The sequence below is a fragment of the Plectropomus leopardus genome, chromosome 7 (assembly GCF_026936395.1).
Source record: "Plectropomus leopardus strain MGB_pleo_1.0 chromosome 7, ASM2693639v1, whole genome shotgun sequence".
NCBI lineage: Eukaryota > Metazoa > Chordata > Actinopteri > Perciformes > Serranidae > Plectropomus > Plectropomus leopardus.
This window is the reverse complement of record NC_142182.1, coordinates 30,367,513-30,388,317: the sequence shown is the minus strand read 5'-3', so window position 1 is coordinate 30,388,317 and position 20,805 is coordinate 30,367,513. Positions and strand designations below refer to the sequence as shown.

The following is a 20,805-nucleotide window of genomic DNA, read 5'->3' as shown; positions in this document are numbered from 1 at the left end:
ACCTCCTTTTAATATGCAGCATAAGTGGAACATTTGTCTCTCAAGCAACAGTAAACTTCTTTATTCATTTCACTGGTTATTAGATTCTCTATCATATGTCTAACCACAAGGCTTTGATCTCTTTGTGAAAGAAATGAGTAAAGTAAGGAATCCACGGAAATGTCCACCGGTTTATCTGTGTACCTTGACAGTAGCACCAGGGAAGAAGAGCCAGTTGGCGGTGTCTGGAGGGTCCAAGTTGTCCTCCATGAGGGGGGCTCTGTGGGCAGCATTGACCAGTAACACATTGTCAAGCCCCCAGCAGGATTCATAGCCTTCAGGGCCTTGCGGGGCCTCCTGAGACCAGCGGAGTCGCACGCCATCAGCCCTGGAGTGATGTGGGAGGGGTAGCAGGTGGACGACTGTGCTGCTGTTGGTCGGGGCTCTGAGGAAAACATACACCATGACGGTCTTGGTGAAAGTGTGTGGTATCTGTGTTTATACAAAAGTAACATGTTTTCGCCTTAAATCATCATTAATCATTAATAAGAAGCTAAAATGGACAGTTATATTAGTGGTTGATTTATGAGTGGGATTGTGTGTCCACACAAAAGCATAACATGAACCTACTTCAACTAAATACTGTAGTAAGAACGGTATCGTTACATTATGTCTCTATTTGAGAACTGACTAAACAGTGGGAGGCAGGGAAAAAGGGGTGAAAAACAGGGGGATCATAGAGAAACAAACAGGAGAGGAATAACAAATTGAGAGGGGGAGGTGTGAATGAGGGAAAAGGGAGAGGGCGGGTGTTCGTAACAGATGGAAGGACTGTGGGATGGATGAGGAAGAAAAGAAGAGAGAGAGAGAAACCTGATCTTCTCCAGTGTGATCCAGTCATCTGAGGTGTTGGCGTTACCACTTAGGCTGAATGACACAGTTATGCTTGGGTCTGAGTAACTGAACCGGCAGGAGCCTGAGCCTGGGGAATATAAACACACACACACATGGCAGACATTTATGACCGTTAAGGGGATACTGTGATGATTTTTAGTCAGTTTTGTCTCGTAACAATTTGGGTAGCATGAATAAATGAACTGTGGTAAACTTCCCTCCATCTTACAGTTCCCAGATCTCCCTGCTCATCTCAATAGAAATGCCAGATACTATGTTTTGCATCAACCGGACGATTTTCTCTTTGCTCTAGGGCTGTTGCTCAAACTGAAGTTTGTATTTCTACATGTTTTATGTCTGAAACCACGGACACGAAGAGTATAGAGGCGGATCACAAGAGAGACCCACCTGCCTCTCTCTCCCTCATACACAGATCAAACTCAGGTCAAATGGTAAAACTAGGCATTGCCGATCAAATATAAATCAAGATTCTGTCACCGTGTTGCTTCTTTCTCAATTCAAATGTTTCAGAAATAAGTTTTAGTGCACTGTTTGGCTGTAATAGCAAGAGTTTGTGAACAAGAAGGGGGCACCATACTGCTCCCTATATTGAGAGATTGAACGATAAAATTAAGCGGCGCTAATCAAATCTGAACCAAGATTCAGTTAATGATGGCCTATTTTTCGCCTCACATGTTTTAGAAAAATATTTTATCTCACTATTTAACTGTAATTCCACAAAGATTATCACCACCCAGCTGCAATATTGTTTCTTGTGGAAAAACAACCAAGCTTGCATCGACGGGAGCTTTAATTGGCTGGGTGTGGCACAGTAATTTCTGGAAGTTGTGGGTTTTACACCTCTTTGCCAAAGGAACTGCCACAGCCCTTCCTCTCTGTTTTCATGTTGCATGTAGGTCATTTAGCACCAATTTCAAAAGTATTTGTGTCTTTCTAATGCATATACAGCCTAGTTTTATAAAAAAAGACCATCTTTGCAGCAGTGACATACTTCTCTCTTATTGAAGGAATTGTAGCTCCAGAAAATGTTAAAGGGGAAGTTTAGATATTTTGAAGTGGGGTTGTATGAGGTATTTATCCATAGTCAATGTATTACCTATAGTAGATGGTGATCAGCACACTCCCAGTTTGGAGAAGACTAGAGTCAGACTTGAAAGCTAAGCATTGTACTGCTGTGGACAGGACAGCAGTAAAGTGCATTTTAGCCACTTAAAAAAGTTCCACTTAACACAAATGATATCAGTTGAAGTGTGTGCTATACTGAGAGTATTTCACTGCTTTACCTTTCTGTAAGAAAACCATTTCTGACAAAAAAAACATATTCCATTATATCACTTTCTTCACAGCCAGACTGCATTTAAAAATCAGTGATTTAACCTCACAGAACACAAGAGTCGCTGTTCTGCTGCCTCAATCAGTTTTTTGTGCGTGTTATTGTATTACTATGTCATTTGAAGTAGTTACTTTGGATTCACCAAAGTCACACAGTAGCACAAGCTAACAAACTGATAAAAGAAGCAGTAGACAGGCAGCTTCTGTGTTAAGCAATGTTAAAACATGGTTTTTGTCAATGGAGTCTGGTAGACTTGATGAAAACATAGATGTGGAACTGTGGCCAATAATGTCCTCTCCATCAGAAGAGGCTGTCTGAGAGGTAAAGCGGTGAAAAAATAGTCTTAATATAGCATACACTGAAACGGATATTGATTTCTTTTAGGTTGGACTTTTCTTTTTTAAGTTGCTAAAATACATTTTACTGCTGACCCCTCAACAGTAGTTCATTGCTCAGCTTCTGTAGCGGACTCCAGCCTACTTCTTCAAACTGGGGGAATGCCAACCTATATCTACTGTAGGTAAAACATTATTGTGAACTATGAATAGGTACCCCACACAACCCCACTTAAAGAATCTGAACTATCCCCCCCACTTTAAAAAAAGAATGGAACCTTATCAGCAGGGCAATGATCCTTTGCATCCTGAGGAGCAGCCATGGTGGCTTTTTCTCAATGATTGCTCCCACACTCTCTCACTTAGCCAAGTGGAAAATTATGTGTAAATGGTGTCATAGTGGAAATAAGTGATCAGCAGCTTAACAGGGCTGAGCGATGTTAGGAGGCAGTATGAAGGGGTTGTCCAGAGGTGATCAGAGGAGCTGACAAAGGACCAAAAACTCTGTAGCTAACAACAGCTGGATACAGTTAGTACATGTGTGTCCACATTCTTGTTCATTTCTGCTTAACAAGTTTTTTGTGGGATCAGACTGTTTTTGCAACTTTGAAATGCAGATTTGTGTGGGTGCTGTGGGAGCTGGTGGGGTTAAGGGTTGCTAATGGATGAAGCAGGCTTCCCCCAGCGTCTCTACCTTTCCTCTCCCCCTCCTCCCACGCCACCTGACGGTGTGCAGCATCCATGTCCGGTCATCGTCCTGCCGTGCTGCACCATCCCAACTGAATACAGCCATGCATTAACTTGCTACCACTTCATTGCACCGCTCTACTGATCTCCCCCGTACACAAACCTACAGCATTACAAACTCATATTCATGTCCTGCAAACAAGAGTACAGCCAGACAGAATGAGAGAGAGAGAGAGAGAGAGAGAGAGAGAGAGACATAAAGGACGGGGGGTGAGGGTTTGTCGTTACAGTATGTACTCTTATTTTCTCCCAGTCATGTTCCCATGAGAACTGGTGGATGCATGTAATGGACATGAAAAATACAACACCTCTAAAAACTGCCATGGCCTTCTGGGTGTCTTTCTAGAATGCTGTAAATCATTCATTATTGTGATAGGAGAGGCAGAGGGAGAAAGAAACACAGAAAAGTACTGTGTACAAGTTGGCTTACTGACATGTAACCTGGCAAAAGATGCCTATTTCTTGAGGATGACAAAGGGATCTATTGTCATTGCTGCAAAACACTGTTGCATTCACAGCTAAGATATTTGAACAGGATTTTAAAGGTCTCAAACCTAAGTCTGTTATACAAAATCTGTCCTCATGTAGTTACTGTTTGCAGTGCATGTGGAGACACAAAACTCACCCAGGGCAAACTGCAGGACTGAGGCTGTGCTCGTGTTGAGAGGTACAGTGGTCTGGAGAAGAAACACAAGGTCAATATGATTTGCTGCAATAAAGTGTTTGAATTTATAACCCAGCTGAAAAGTTTTGTTTTATGTGTTTTATGGTTTAACATACAAAGTCTGTGCACCTGCAATCACATCCAACAATAATGTAAAGCTGCTTACACATCGCCGCATGTCAATCGCATTGACAACCCAAAAAAGCATTCCCCAAAAAATCAAAGCATTTCTAAAAGCAGCTGCTGCTGCTACGTTCCACAGCTGCAATGACAGACATTGGTGCAAGTGCAAGCTAGTTTGGCGTTGTGTAAATAATTCCTCAAGAAAATACTCAGTGATTAATAATACATTGTGTTGCAAGACAACCAATATCAAAGAAATTTTTACCTATTTTGACAATTTACCAGTCATCTAAAGTTTGGTGAAAATGCTGTCCCAGGCCCTGTTTTTTTTATTTTTCGGGTTGTCCTTGTAAGTTGCTAGTGCTGTGTTGCACAACTTCAAGTATTCGGACAACCAACCGCAAACTTTCAGGCTTAATACAAGTTTAACAGGTGAGCGAACATTCATCCACCCTACACTTATCAAGAATATTTAAATTAGCTACAGAGACCAAAAGTGTGTTTTGTACCAGGCTGTAAACATGCTTATTTCTGATGTTAGGTTGGGTATTTTAACCTGGGTGTCTATGGGGATTTATTGGCTTTGGGAGCCAGCCTAAAGTGGCCATTCACAGAATGGCAATTTTTGGCACCTCCACAGTTGTTTCATTTTTTAAGCCCCTGATGCTGCCGCATCACACCAACATTATCAGCGCTTCCATCTTGTCTTCTTTCTGCTTCTGCGATGCCCATCCCATTCTCTTTGAGCCCGACAGCTTCCACCAGAGGATCAAAACCAAATGAACGAATGAACTCTGCAGGGCAGAGCAAAACCTATGCACATTCACATGAGCAATAACTGCTTCATGCTTCTACCGCCTTGTTCAAAACTGCTTCCCCTCTGTCACCTTCTCTTTATTGAAATGACTGGAGGTGGCAAATTACCTCGCAGCTGTGTGAAAGCCCCTTCAAGTGTTTTCAAAATATTTTTACATCATTGCAGAGGGTTGACAACTTAAAGTGCTGGAGGTGAGTAAACATATAAGACACAAATGGTCTGTAAGTTATCTTTTTAATGTGTGTTTATATGAGTGTGTGTGTGTGTGTGTGTACATACTATATACAATTTGTATATGTATGTATAGCAGACAGTGTGTGTGTGTGAGAAAGACAGATATTACAAGAGAAGCAAATAATGGGCTGTGTGTACATGACTGTATGTTCTTACTGCTGATGATTGTTGTGTTTGAGAATATCCGTGTGTAAACGTTTCTGTGTTTTTGGATGTGCACGCTTGTTGCACTTGACAGAAGAGCTGCCAGCCAGCGGCATCAAACATTTGGAGCAGTGACAGACAAAGCAACTGTTTATCAGAGAAGTAAATAGAATCATGAAGCACTAAAGACTTCTCTGCTGCTGACTGGCTTTCATCTCTTACAGCAGAATAAACAGTTTGAAATCAACTTTGTAAAGATAGAAAGAGGGCATGAAAAGGTTTGATAAGCAATTATGCGTGTATGCGTTTGTGTGTTTTGTTGCATGATGTGTATGTGTGCACCACACTGCATCTCAGGCAGTATCCTACTACTGCTGTGCTTTACTGTAAAATGAGCATGGTATGTGTCTTTATGATTTCATTCTCACTTTTAAATATAAAACTTTGCATGACATTCTTAAACTTTTGTATCCTGCAGAGGTATAGGAAGTTAATTTTGGTTCAAACTGCTGGAACAAAATCTGATAAATGCCAAACAGGTGCAGCAATATTTTAAGTTTAAGTAGGCAGATGAATGAAAAAAGCTGTTTTGGACAAATTATATAATGTTTGGAACCTGTTGACACAGAAGAATGAAAATAGAAAACAAAAATCATGAGACACAGAAAGTTACTGGTGTACATTGGCATGATCACTTTTTCTATTTTAACACTTCTGTATAATGTCAGCATGCTATTTGTTTTTTACCTCAAACATGAGGGAATTATTACTATAAACTGCTGCATGATACTGGCTCCATGTTTGCTGTAAGTTTTTTTTGTGGTAGAACCTCTTAGTGGGATACATTTGGGGCATTATTAAGTCATGCCGAGCCAAACACACAGAAACAAACCAAAAATGTTTTGTTTCATCTTGGCTTATTTTTGCCTACCGAAATGCATGTAAATCTTCGTATTGCACATACATGTTTTGGACTTCTTACTAATTTTTGAGCATGCAGAATAAATGGAACAGATATTAGCAAACTGCAAAATGACACATGACCTCCTTTGTAAGAAAGCAAAAGTAATGTAGCACTTTGTGGGAAGTCTCAGAGATGCAGATATTTAAACATTCTGCTGTGGTCACAGCTAGCATGCTGCAAATTACTCTAGCTGTGGTTGTGGCAACTGAGTGGTTGGTTTGGATGTATGGTCAATGGGCCGTAAAATGTACAGCGGTGGCAGCGTGGTCAAACATGGCACTCACCAGCTCTCGTTCTCCAAAGGGCTCACAGAAAGTGACCGCTCTGCCATGCAGCAGTACACCACACTGCTCTCCCACCTCACAGTTACTACACTCAGACCTAGGAAGAGAGAAGAGAAGAGAACAGGAGATGAGACAAGACAAGACAAGACAAGACGAGAGAAAACTGAGTGATAACAAAAGCAAGAAGCATCACCATGGCACCAGAGTTGTAGATAGTAACTGTACCCTAAGATTACAAGAGGAGTCATAACCTTTTCACCTACCAGATGCTCGGGTCCAGCTCTCCTTGGAGGTTGGAGTCAAAGTCGTCCCGCAGCACAGCATGTTTGCCATGGAGCTCCACTACACAACACACACACAAAGTGTTCACACTTACACAAAGTATATATGTGTTTTCATGTAGTAATTACCCATATATAATTGGTATATCAAAAGCTAAGAAATAACAGCATGATATCAAATGCATACTCACAAAGACTAGGCCTTAATGGGGACTCTGTTGGAGCTGAAACAGACAGAGAAGAAGAGAGTGCATATTGTAGTTTATGCGGCAGTAACATCTTTTTTAAGTTTAAATCTGATGTTTGTCTGATGCCAGTCCTTGGCCTAACTTCTAGTTAGTTTTTGAGGACAGACCATGAGCCATAGAAGTGCACATATGAACCTTCATGTTGATATATGGACAAAAGTACATGTAAAAACTACACAGACTTTTCTAGCTGTGCAGTTTTGCTTTGTTAATTCATTGCATGAAAAAAGTGTGTATTAGTGCAGAGCCCATTCTTGAATCATCTCTGAGTGAAACAAACTTCTTCTGTGTCCTGGCTGGCCACGGCTGCAGTCTCCTGGCTGCTGATGTTAATTCCTTTCAGTAATGAAAGGCCGCATGGCCATGATTAACGGTTCAATGCCAATTAACCGCCATCCTCCCCAGAGGCGCCTGTGTGCTGTAATCGGTGGCCACTGCCGAGCTAACACACTCAACCATCAATCTCTCCCAGGGGATACACAGCTCTGAGAGGAGGAGGGAGGCAAATGGAAGAGGGAAGAGAGTGTTAAAACTTGATGAATCAAACATGGATTTTAAAAAACCACTGGCTCTAACTCAATCACCGAGGACACTTTGTAGGATACAGTCTGCATCCACATTTTAGAAAAATATAAAGTTACACAGTATAGGTGTGACCTTTGAATCACACTGAGGACATTCTGATGAATAGTTTGATGGAGACTGTTTTATCAGCTGGTGCACATAGAAAAAAAGGAAAAGGAAGGTGTGACAAATAATGCAGTTAGGTGGAATTAACTAAACTTTTGGGCCTTTTTACACCTGAAAATTTTGCATTTTCGTAACATTATATGCAATTAATCTGGTTAATTTTGCTTTCACTTTGCAATTATGCAACTGAACTGAACAACTACACATGACGTAGCAATGCTCTGTCATCACCTATGTGAGCTGCAGCGCGCTGTACTTGACATTAATTGGTTTGTAGGCAATACTCTCCCATCCTCTTGTATCCCCTCTTTCTCATCCTCTTGGAAAATAACTGAAAAGTGTCCTAGTTTTTTTGATTTTTTTCAACTGACTCTTTATAAAGTTGTCTCGTCCTCTCCCCATGTGCTGCCACAGCTTTTTTTTGTTATGTTGCAATGTCTCTGGACATACTGAAACTTATACACTACAATTACTACCACTTGACATCATAACTGGTAATTCCTCCTCTGCTCTGATCGCCAACAATGTCACACCATTCATTTTGGTTTGGATCAAATTGAAAAGTGCAGACCAAACAAGGCAGGTGTGAAAGAGCCCTCAGTCTTGTACCAAAAGAGGGTGCACTGGGAGATAATCGAAGTTGCTGTCGTATATTTAGGATTCAGCCACTGAGAACATAAGGTAAAATGCAATTTGTTTCATCTTGTTAAGCAAATTTCCAGAGTTTATAATGCATGCCCATGTTAGAGAATTTGAGTTTAACCTTGTTTCGTGATTAGTCACTGCTGAGCGGCACAGTGGCTTTAACCCCAATGAACATGTCACCCTTCAATCCCTTTGAGCTTCTTTACTCTGCTCTGGAAGGTGTTTTTTTTTTAAGACAGCCTTACTCCAGACAGACGAGAAGAATAATCTGCCACAGTATTCTCCATCTAGGATGAGCCGGCCCACCTGATAAAACACACTAAGATAACACAGTGTGGACTCATTCCAAAGTTTCATTTCAAGTTACTTAAGACTTTCTTTCAAACCTTACAGCAGTTCTAAAATGTCCTCTGAGAGAAGGGCTTACATTTGAGAGAGCCTACCTAAAACCCCCATAAACAACAGAACCTGAATCAAGAGAGAAGGGATTATCGAAAAACGGTTTCTTACTATCGTAATGGCTCTGCAAATGTCTTTACTAGCAGCTCAAGCCTCACTTTGGTTAGCTGCCCTAATTTCTCTCCGTTGGCTCCAAATGCTGGGCACTTAGAAATGGATTTGCTATTCACAGAGTGGCGGTAAAGTTTCATGCTGACTGCAGAAGTTTGAGTCTTAGTGGCCTGTGTGACAGAGCTGGGCGGTTCAGCGGCTGTGACTGTTGCTGACGCTCTGGTGGGCCCTGATGCTCAGCTCCATGGCTGGAGCTCGGGCTCGACGATGAAGCCCATTAAAAGCAGATCAAAGGGGCCTTTTTCCTCCCTCTCCCCTCCTCACCCTCTAATCCCGCAGTGTCTGCTGATTCAAAACATGTTTAGAGGAGCTGTCAATCCCAGCATGTGCAACTCTCCCATGTTCCTTGTACCTTATTAACAGTCTTTTTAAACTAAAATAAAAATGAAATATGCAGTTATGTGCTCGTGTTCATCTTACAAATTCAACCTGAAAAGAGCATGTACTAAACCCCAATTCCTGGTAATCCACCCTCTCTAACTGACATACAGTAATAAATGCTTGGTTGGTATTCTGCTCTCTACAGTCTCTCTCTTAAACAAACCCTTCTAAATCGTCTTTCTAGTGAGGCCATTTGGCTGGAGAAAGGCCCAAGGAATTTTTTTGGGTGGATAATCCCTTCAAGCTTCCAAAAAGGCCTCATTTACAGTTTTCTTTCTCCATGCTTCATCACGCTCTCCTGCTGTCTCTCTCACTTTTCTTCTATCACAATCTTTCCCTCCTGCCCACCCCTCCATCCGCACCCATTCTGTCTCTCTCTGCCTAACCCTCTGCACATCGGGAGCAGACAGTGGCGCTCATTTCACTTGGATTAATCCCCTCTCACTTTCTTAAAGACTTCAATTACTGCCTCCTCTATTTGCGGCTCATCTCTGCTAATGCCTGTATCTCCCTGGCCAGGGCTTATACTCACAAGCATGCAGAAGGATGCACACACGTGCGCGCGCGCACACACACACACACACACACAGACACACACACACACACACACACACACACACACACACAGTAATGAACACATACATACAGACGACTTCTCCTTCCACAGCTGACCCAACCCTCTCTGATATTTGCACATGCACACATATAAACAGGAGCAACAAAAAGGAGGGGATTCTCAATAAACTACACCAGGACTGAAATCGGATGGGTGCTGATGAGCAGGGTTGGGGTGATACACGGGGGGGACGAAATGAGCATAAGCTTTGGCAGACTCAGACATCTCAGCACAAAGAGCGCAGGGCACAAGTCATGTTAAATCTTCTCCCCCTCTTCTCTCTATCTTCCAGCTCTAATCTCCTCTCGCTCCTCTTTTTCTCCCCACTCTGTAAACTGCACCCTCTACTCCAGTCTCCCTTGTTCTCCACTCGTTTGCTCTTTTTCCCTCCGTCTGACTCACATCCTTGACGACGTGAACCGCGTTTGAAGTCGAGTTGCTCTCCATCTAACTGGCGGTTGCAATTACTGACTCACCAGGACGCAGGATGCTGTTGTTTTTCCTTTTACAATTACTAGAAAGAAATGGTTCTCCAAGGTCAGATTGCAGCCCCTTCACTCCACTCAGCGAAAAACCAGGGCCTTTGTGTGGGCTTCAATTGGCATCATTACAATAATCATAGGTGAGTAGAGAGGAGACCAGCAAAGAAGACTCACTGCTATTTTCCAATCTCTGTGTTACCTTGTCTCGTCTTTTTAGTAAAGGTGGGATCTAAGGTAAAGATAAGAAATATTTTTCTGCACTATAATGAAAATTAGAGTCTAACCAAGAGTCTCAAACATGAGGACAGGCTTATTTAGTGTGCAGTTTTGGCTTTTGTGTTTATCTCCTCTGCAAAATTCTTCTGGCTTTCAATGCGTTAGAGATTTGTGAAACACAATACATTTTCTTCCCCATATCATCATCCCTTGCTTGCTGAAGTGGAGTATTTGACATAACTCTAACAAAAGTTGCACAAACACAAATCAAAAGAGGGAAAATCTTAACTGCAGAGAAAAAGAAAAGAAGACTGGGAAGAGAGAAAGAACAAAAACAAGAGAAAAAAGGACTAGAGGCGACAGTAAGGATGCAAGAGGCAAAGAGATATAGACCAGTTAGCGCGGTCTCAAGGTTTCTGAGCGATGAAAGATGGCAGTCAAACTGGCATGCAGCCAGGCAAACAGGCTGGCTGGCAGACTGGGTGGGTGGCGAGGGGGTGGGAGAGGGGAGGCCACCCGTCCCTCCTCTGTTGCGCTGTGATCAGGCGTCCCTCAGGGAGCAGTGGCCTCTTTGAGTTATATGTCCCTTTAATAATCCATCTGGGGTGCAGTGCACTCGGCCAGGCCCATAAAGACCTGATTTATTCCCTCACTGGAAATGAGAGGACCTGGCGATGCTGGGCAGAAAGCAGGGACTGCTGGCCCTGCTGTCAGGAGATAGAGCTGATGGACGGCCTGCAGCGCCATTGAACACCCACAACCACTCCACCCTCTAGCACAGAGCACCCTTTCCTAGCCCGCTCCTACCTCTCCTCATCCTCCACCCTGGCTCCTCTCATATGGGCTTAATAAGTCTTTTTATGGTCGCTCAGTAGCAGCAGAAATGTACTTCTGTTTCATCCTCGTGCCTGTCTGTTCCTATACTTGCAGTTGTTTAAAACTGTGGTGGTAATTTGCATTTTGCCGCATCATGCTTTAAAGCATCTCCAGGAGCCTGTCCAAACAATTTGGCAATGTGTTGATTGGTGCCACGAACTACTCCGTTCATTCAGCTGCAGCAGTATTTGTCAGACTCCCATTAGTGTTGTCTTCTGAATCCACACGTAAGAACAAAATATGGCGATTTTTTCCGTGCTGGTTGTTGAGGAAAAAAAATTGGTGTCGATCAAAGCAAATGTAAGGGAAGTTGGAAGGATAAACTAGACACTAAATGAAGGAAGCGGGTAAAGACGAGTGCTGGCACAGCAGAAAGAAGCTCTGAGAGCACAAGGGGAAAGCAGTGCGTTTGGGACCAGGCGTCCCCCAACACACACACAAATCTAGCCTTGCTTAAGTCTAAGCAGGCTTTTAGGAGCACCGAAGCAGAAACATTAAAACAAACACCTGTCTATATGAACTTGCAGGGAGGCTTTCTGTTACCAAGAGGCAAAGTCCTGCATGTCAGATGTACCACAGTGGTTAAGGGCTTATACTTCTACTCTTCTTTCTTTATCCTTAAATCTCTTACTTACATTAGAATTTATATCTCCATCAATTTATCATGCTAAGCTCAAATTCACACTCCAATGTTACCTTCATTTTCTATCTTACTGGCTAATCTGTCCATTTGTTCTCTAAGTCCCTAACCTGGCTGATCACCCTTGATTGCCTTCTTACTTGAGCAGCCTGCCCTCCGTTTCTCTCCCTCCCTTTCTTTCCCTTTTCCTCCTTCCCGCTCGCTCCTCCATGGATCATAACCCTGCTTTAGATAGCTTTCATTTCTCCAGCTCTTCAAAGCTGGAGTCTTAAGCATATGAACTTCTGAAGTGGCTTGAGCTGGCCCCGTATCTTTTATTCCACTTTGAATGCTAATGCCTAGATTTGAAGTAACTTTGCTCAGAGCAGCTTGCACTCTCTTTGCCACTCTGCAGCTGAATTTGGGACGGTAGCCTATTTGATCCCGCCGGAAGGGAAAAGTCTACAGGCCTCTGCCTCACCCGCTGGTAAGTCTGACTTTGCTGAAGGAACTGAGACAATCAACATGATTTATTTATAGTTTTGCACTTTAGCAGGTTTATTCTGAGTTGCATTACCACACTTTCCTACATGGTAACATTGTTTCGGTTGCAACATTGCACAGTTTGTTTAATGTCAAAATCATTTTCAAGTTTAATTTTTATGTCAAGAGCACTGCACATTCCAGTTTCAAAGTTTCTGTAATCTGCACAGCTCTTTTGAAGCTGCAGGTTTTGGTTTGGAAAGGGGAAAAGGCCCTGACTAAGTCAGATCACTGGAGCACAGAAAAATGATGCTTGTCTTTTTTCAGACAATCCACAAGAGACCAGAAATGATCAGACCCATTCCTGTTTCCTCCTTTCTCTCATCTCTCCTTTCGCCTTCTGTTGCAGACAGCATGCTCATCGCTTATTTGTAATTCAGATTTCCTGGCATAGTTGGGCAACAGAAAGAGCGTTGCGTTATTGGCCGTCAAAGAAATTAGTTTACAACAAGGTCAGCCACCCGTTCACATCTACTCTTTCCCCACTTTTCTTTTGTTAATGATGTTTAATCACCACACTAGCTCTCTCCAACACTCAAATCACCTGAAATTTATGACCTTCAAGTTTCTCATTACCACTATCTGTTCATCCCACCATCTTTGTCCTTCTATGGTCAAATCTGTCCTTCAGCAATCAGACAGAAACTGTCGTTACTGTAATTTATAGCTCCACATTCCTAAGCTTTAACAAAATGTTTCGGTTTTTGCCCCTACTCTATGCTTTCTAACTCTAACTGTTGGCACATGGTTTCTGTACAACATATACATGACAAGGTACACAACTGACTGTAAACAGGAAAAAGGCTGTGTTTTTTAAACTGCAAAAGAAAAGAAAAATCACAATTAAAATATTCATAGTTTGTTGCATACATATTCAAAAAGTATTGCTGAAATCTGAATAAAACCGACATATCTCACATATTTTAATTGAAAAATGCTACATTTGGAAAAATACCTAATTCAGAATATCTACACAGGAAAATGATGTTTGCATGACTCATATCAAATTCAGAATATTTATATTCATAATAATAGCGGATCATTTGTGTGCAGGAAAATGTAGTCAATGTCTCTCCCACCTGTCTTACTTCTCATACCTGTACTTTCTCCATGCAGACTACATGTTTTTTACCTGACTGCTAGTCTCTCTGTCTGCTCCTGTTCACATCCTGTCCCCTCCAAGGCCTTGTAAGGTCTAAATCTCTGCTTTCCAGTTTGTCGGCTGTGAGTAGCTGTGTATTAGTGTGATACTGTGGGGCCTTGGCACTAAACAACTAAGTGACTGTTGCTGGCTGCAGATATTTTATTTGCAGAGGGAGAAGACTGGGGCAGTGTGTCAGTGGTGGTGAGAGGATGAGCTCTCGGGGCAAGGAGACAGAGGAGAGGAGCCTTGTCGCTTCCTCTCTGTCACTCTTCCAGGCCTGACTGAGGGCTCTGTGCCCCATCTTTTCCAAATGGCGTGGAGCCATGAGGTTGAGCACTCTCTTCTTGGCGTGTGCTACAATTATCGGTAGTGTCTCCATTGACCTGCTGAGGGACACACTTGTACTGAAGAGTCCTCAGAGACTCACCACAGAGGTTTTTTTCCTAATAAACACAGAGTGCATCTTAGAGCTGAAATGTTGTTGTTTTTCCCCTGAAACAGTTAGTGGAAAGACCCGGCAGCAGTAAGTATGCTTCTCCACTTTCAGCATTAAAGTCAAATTTGATCTATAAGGAGGAGTTCTTGAGTGAGGAGGAGGCTTCTTTCCTGTAAACAAGCAATTATACACACTCAGCATGCAGAGTGGGACTGCACTGTCTGTCAATAGCTACTTAAGGCTGTCACAGAAAGTGGATGTAAGAAGTGTCGGCCATAAAGCGTAAATCTCCAGGGAAGGGGGGGGGGTGGGGGGGCTGAGTTTAGCATAAGCTGAAATTAAGCTGGCAATATAGGACATCCAAATATCTCTGGCTTTGGCTGCATCATTAGGCAGAAAGAGAGCCAGGAAGTGCTGAAATGCCACTGTCATGAAGAAGCAGCATATCAACCATATTGTGTCATCCATATTCTGACAATCTGTGCATATGATGGACAGTAATGGGAAGTGCGGAGAGGGTTCGGTATGTATATATGTTGGTGCACATGCTTTAACATATATGGGTTTTCATACACGAATATCTTCCTGCATGTGCAGTGTGTGCATGTTTCTGTCATATATGTGTCGTCCCCTGCTGATGCGACTCACCTCCTTGCTCACAGAGCTGTTGGGCCAGAGCATCCTTGAAAATGATCTGTCCTCTATGTGTTGCTGTGGCTCTAAGGAAAAGAGAAGGAGAAAGAGAGCATTAAGGCAAACAGCACAGAGGAAAAAGTTAAGCAGTCTGTCCTCAATAAAGATCAATCTAGCACAGATGGTGCAATTTCCCGCAAAACCAAAATACGTTGAAGCATCCTCCATTAAAAAAGGACATTTTCTGAAGTTCATTATGATGTGACTTTGAGGTAAAAACTACAAGAAAGAACCAACTTGGAACTAAATTTACACATACGGGAAAGGACGATCGAGCGATAACGAGCAACAATAAGCTCGGAAAACTACACCTACACCGCCTTATTATTCTCATCTCACTGTGCATGTTGGTAGCCAGTGAGCAGAGTTGGAGGTCTTGTTACCACGACTGCACAGAGGATAACTGTCATTTTATCATTCAGGTATTGACAAGGAGATTTCCTAAACAACATTTTGTGCTCATACAGTATGAAACAGAGTGTGGGTTATCATATGTCTTCCAATATCATCAGCTCCCTGCACAACCATACCCCCCCTCTTGCGTGCCGGTGTAAATCTAACTGTATGTTGCGTGCTGAATGTATGGAATGTAATATGAATATACTTTCAGTGGCCATGGGATGCATTATTCATTTGAAAATGGAGAGATCTTTAAAAATCTAAGAGGGTGAAATGGCTCGGAGAGCAGTGGGATCTTTTACACAGACACTGAGACATGCTCTGCTGCACTGTAGCCTTGTAGAAAGAGATCTGCTGTCATTTGCAACAGCAGAATTTTTTGGGTAAAGATGTACACTGCTCTCCAGTGTAGAACTGTCATCCCTTCCAATAACAATAACAACAACAACAACAACAACAACAACAATACTACTACCATTACTTATAACAATACAGCAGCTGTTATATGTATGTAGGGCTGTGTATTTGCAAGAATCCATTGACACGATACATATCACTGGTTATAATTCAATACATCGCAATACACTGCAGTAAGGTAATGCTGGGGCCACAGTTCCTGCATGAGCAGGGCATCTATGCGTGGAAAACCTCTTCCTTTTTTCGGCACCCATGTTATAACATGCCGCAGCCACACTGCCTGCCTGACCAGCACTGCTTAGGCGAGGCGTGACTATTGCTCAGCAATTGAACATCTTGAGAATAGCAGACTCGCCTATTTTTTTTAAAAATTTTGTGTGTGTGTGTGTGTGTGTGTGTGTGTGTGTGTGTGTGTGTGTGTGTGATGCGTGCAGTATCAGCAAAAAAAGACAGTAAAAATGGTCTTTCAATAATCATTCTGACATTATATCACCTTTCAAGACAGTTCAATAAATATTTCTTTTCTGTTTCAAAATAAAAGCCCTCTGACAATATTTCTGTCTACTTCTGTCGGGCTTTTTAATGTGAAATAATTGCAGGAGCATGATGGTGACAACACACTGGCTGGCACAGCTACATAAGTAAGTGGATAATTGGCTTTTAATTGTGGGAATACATTAGTTGTAGCAGCAGGCAGCTCTGCAGCAGCAACGCTATCTGTGAGAAAACGTACAAGTCGCTGCAGCTCTGCAAGGTAGCCATCAAGCACTGCTCATGCAGCCAGGATGTATTTCATTGTATTGTGTACACTGTTTTTAATCTAATTTTAGGAAAAGTTTCATAGTATAAAGAACACGCCACCACATGCATAAAAAAGTTTACTTTTTTATGCAATCAGAACAGTGGGATCTGCCTTTAAATTTATCTCAGTCTCTGTAACATCCAACATCATAGCACTGCTTTTTGTGCAGAGTAAAGTAATTAACACACTTATACACACCTAATGTAATGTTCAAGTATAATGTACTTAAAAAAATCTAGGAAACTGATTACCTTGAAAGTAGTAGTAGTAAGTAAATATAACTATATAAACTATACTATATAAAATATCATTCTGAGCATCTTAAGACAAGACCAGTGTCTGTGGAAACAAATGAAATTATACAATGAAAACAGATTTACAGTTTACAAATCCAAATTTAAAGTAAACTTAACATTTAGGAATGAAATATATTACATAAATTAAAACTAATAGTCATATTTACTTCTATTCATCAAGGCAATTGGTTTCCTAGATTTGTGAAAGTAAGAGCAGCATGTGAGTTTACAGAGTAATAATAAGTGTGTATGACAGAAGAATAAAAATCCCATAGCACAAATGTTGGGGGAGATTGAGGTGGAATGAGTATGGAAGAGGCTGCAGTTTCAGAGAGTCCTTGAAATGAGTCATTGGGGGAAAAATGGTAAAACTTTGTAGCCCTGAAGCCCTTTGTAGCTCCTTCTAGTCAATGGCAGCAGGAAAATGGGATGTGTCCCCATGAAGGAAAGTTCTGTGCGAGGGGAGACAACGCTTTATTGTTAGATGGCAAGTAAAAGCTGTATTACACCAATCCGACGGTATAACTTGCATTTTCCCCATAGAGGGAAATCAATTGGAGTGGGATTGAGGTCAAAGACATAAAGAGGATAAATATCACAGCTATTATGTGTTTCCTCACTGACTACTTGCAGTACTGTCCATCAAGAAGAAGAGCGCAGTTGGGAGTCTCGTGAGGCACTGAGACAAAATTCTTATGTAATTTAGCTTTGCTATTAATTATGAGCATAATCCTTGACTTGTAAATCTGAGCAACGTCATGCTAAAACACACACTGACACAGAACTATGTGTGCCACCCACCTACTGTATAATGAGAAAGTCAATTCAATGAGCACTTGTGGAATAAAAGGCCTATTTTTCTAGTCTCTGCCATGTAAGGACACACTTGTGTGCCTCACACTGTTGTCCCAGAGTTTAGGGTATTCCCAGGATCGAGGAGCATTGCACAACATTTCCTTTTATCGAAGTCAAACCAATGAAGTAGAGCTCTGAGTAACCTCACTGAGATTTCAAATACACTGTATGTCAAACTCTATGGAAGTGATCCAGACAGTTGTACGTGTGTGAATGTGCAGAGCCACACCCGGTCATATATTACATGTTACAAAACAGAAGATGAGGAGAAGATTAAAAATAAGCAAAATTTTATGGGGCGTGCACAATATGGTGGGTGCTTGAGTCAGTGAGCCTCACATCCATTTTGCAGACTTGTCCTGCTTCATTCCTGTTTCCTTCTCTACAGTCCCATGTGGATTTTGCCCCGCACCTCCCAACTCTACCCACCCTGGCGCACCATGCAGACTCAGGCCTTTTATGGGTGCCAAGGCATTTACACGTTTATCTCAGCTCATGAATAATGAATAGGCCCCTCATCAATTAGTAAAGAGCTCTTTTGCCTTTGTAGAGCTTGGGAGAAAACATACTTAATTACACTCATATTTCAGAATTGGGGGAAAACTAATTTGAGTTTGGTATTTATGAATAAAAGATGGCGCGTAACGAACAGCGGGTGGGGATGTAGGAACAAGGCCCTTAAATATTTACTAACACAGTCGTAGCTCAAGCTCACTTAACAGATTCTGTTAAGTGCCAGGGGACAGGGGGCTCTATCAAGAACCACAGCTGACCTAACACACATCTTTTACACACAGTGAACACACACACACACACACACACACACACACACACACACACACACACACACACACACACACACACACACACACAGTGAGTCTGTTACAGTAATCCTCACAAAGCCAGGTAGGAGAAAACTGCCACCCAAAGCTGGCAGCAATATATATACTCAACAGTAACAAACCTACAGTGCGAAAGTATCAACAAAATGTACTTAAAGTATCAAAAGTTAAAGTACTGACTATGCAGCAGATTGGTCCCTGTCAAATTTTGATTATTATATATTATACTTTTGGATTCTCATTACTGATGCCTAAATGTGCAAAAAAATATTTCTGTGTTGTAACTGGGTGAGTTGGAGCCTGTTTGAATGATTTTATAGGCCGCTGGGTTGTTAAATCTATAACAATGCATCAAATTTGAGTGAGCTTTGAATGAGTTTTGTTGTTAAAATCTTAATTGGAAAAACAATTCTTCAATATGTTTGTATGTATATGTATGTTTGTTTTCAATCCCAATACAATGTGGCAGATGTCTAATTCATTCATCTTTGACTTGTCCTCTCCCTGATGTAACAATGAGGGAAGTGTGTGTGTTGCCAACAGTGTGCTCAGCAGCTGACTGTGCTGTAGCTCTCTATTGTTCTAAACACTTAACCTGCCCGAAGAACGCAGAGAGTTTGATTGAAATCCCTCTTTTTACTGTGCACCTCTCAAATATTCTGTTTCGTGTGAAAATATGTCACATTACAGAAGCTAAAGATTCAGTTTCACTGGTACTTCAGTAAATGTAAATGTACTTACAGTAGTTACTTTATACCACTACAATGTGAAAGCTGTGTAGTATTTTTTAGGAAAGTCTTTTTAAAAATGCAATTATGCAGAAATGCCTTTTGAAAGTTCCAGAAGCACTTGTCTGTTTCTAATGATGTTGTTTTCCTTCCCTCCAATAAATGCACAGGCATCTACTAAACAATGAGGGAAGCAATAAATTCAGTGGGGAAATAGTGCTTTTACTTTGAAAGTGTGTGCATGTTTGACTGGTTTGACTATGTGTGACTTAATAACGTGTATGTCATTAAAGCAGTAGCCAGGAGAGGGCATTTAGTCTGAGCTGGAGAGTGTGTGATCGGCGCAGCGCGACGCCAGCGTCTGTCCTACCGTCACACTCCAGCGGCTCCTCAGCGTGTGTCTCTCATTACGGTCTCCACACTGGGAGCCACACACACACACACACACACACACACACACACATATTCACACAAAGAACAGCACTGATACACACAAAACATTTATTGAACATCTAAATGTTAATTTGACTTTCTTTGGGGGGGAAAAGCAATTAAGAGCCTAAACGTGTTGCTGTTTTTTTTTTCCTCTTTTCTCCTCTAGTCTGATTCCAACGAGGGATCATTCATCTTGTGAAAGTAAGTGTCATCCTCTCCCCTCTCATTAGTCTAGAGGAGAAAATCTGAGAGATGGGGAAGAGCAAGGGATTGGGAAAGATGAAGAAAAAAGAGGAGGACTGAGTCAGAGACATGGATAAATAGGGGAGGGGGAGGTAGAGGAGGAGGGTTGGGATTTGGTCAGTGGAAAAAGAGATGGGGGTTAGATGGCCTTGTCTTTCAAAGTCCACAATCTGCTGTCAGATAGCGAGGCATGCGGGTAAAGGCAGAGATCCAGTACACACACACACACACACACACACACACACACACACACACACACACACACACACACACACACACACACACACACACACACACACACACACACACACACACACACACACACACACACCAGGCCACATATGAGCTTTAACATGTATGCAGATGGACAGGCTGTCACTCAAAGAGCTCCCAAAAGGGCCTGGAGTGGGTAATTACCAAGCATGTCTTCCATGTTAGATTACATGTTGCTGTCGGCCATAAGTATCCCTCAGGAGCCAGCTTGACAGCTCCCTGCTAACCACACACACACTCACGCAGCGGGGAGCACTGACGGTTGATTTACCCTAAAGCCATATACTGTACATGCAGTTAAATATAGAGACTGCGATCATAAAGCCATGAATATGCACCTAACACTGACCAAACAAACAAAGTTTTTCTTTCAACAAGACCGGTGAAAATGTTTCTCTCTCAAACAATTGCATCTGAGGGGGGAGAACACCCAAGTTGTCTCGCTCTTCCCTTCCTCGTTAGATGACTCTCCCATCCCGTTCTCCTCAAATCCTAATTAAAAGCTCATTTTCTCTCCCAGCTCACTGGGCCTGTTG

General features: G+C 42.1%; 1 protein-coding gene across 4 annotated transcripts in view; it reads right to left on the bottom strand.

Moving 5' to 3' along the window:
- reln (reelin) overlaps positions 1–20,805 on the bottom strand; it is a 115,067-nt gene that overhangs the window by 41,202 nt on the left and 53,060 nt on the right. For all 4 annotated transcript variants that reach the window (XM_088080436.1, XM_088080437.1, XM_088080438.1 and 1 more), the window contains exons 4-10: positions 14,935–15,005; positions 7,012–7,044; positions 6,803–6,881; positions 6,540–6,636; positions 3,935–3,986; positions 853–961; positions 184–424 (exon numbers count right to left, since the gene is read on the bottom strand). In XM_088080436.1, coding sequence (XP_087936562.1) covers positions 184–424; positions 853–961; positions 3,935–3,986; positions 6,540–6,636; positions 6,803–6,881; positions 7,012–7,044; positions 14,935–15,005 — 682 coding nt within the window. The remainder of the gene's footprint in view (positions 1–183; positions 425–852; positions 962–3,934; positions 3,987–6,539; positions 6,637–6,802; positions 6,882–7,011; positions 7,045–14,934; positions 15,006–20,805) is intronic.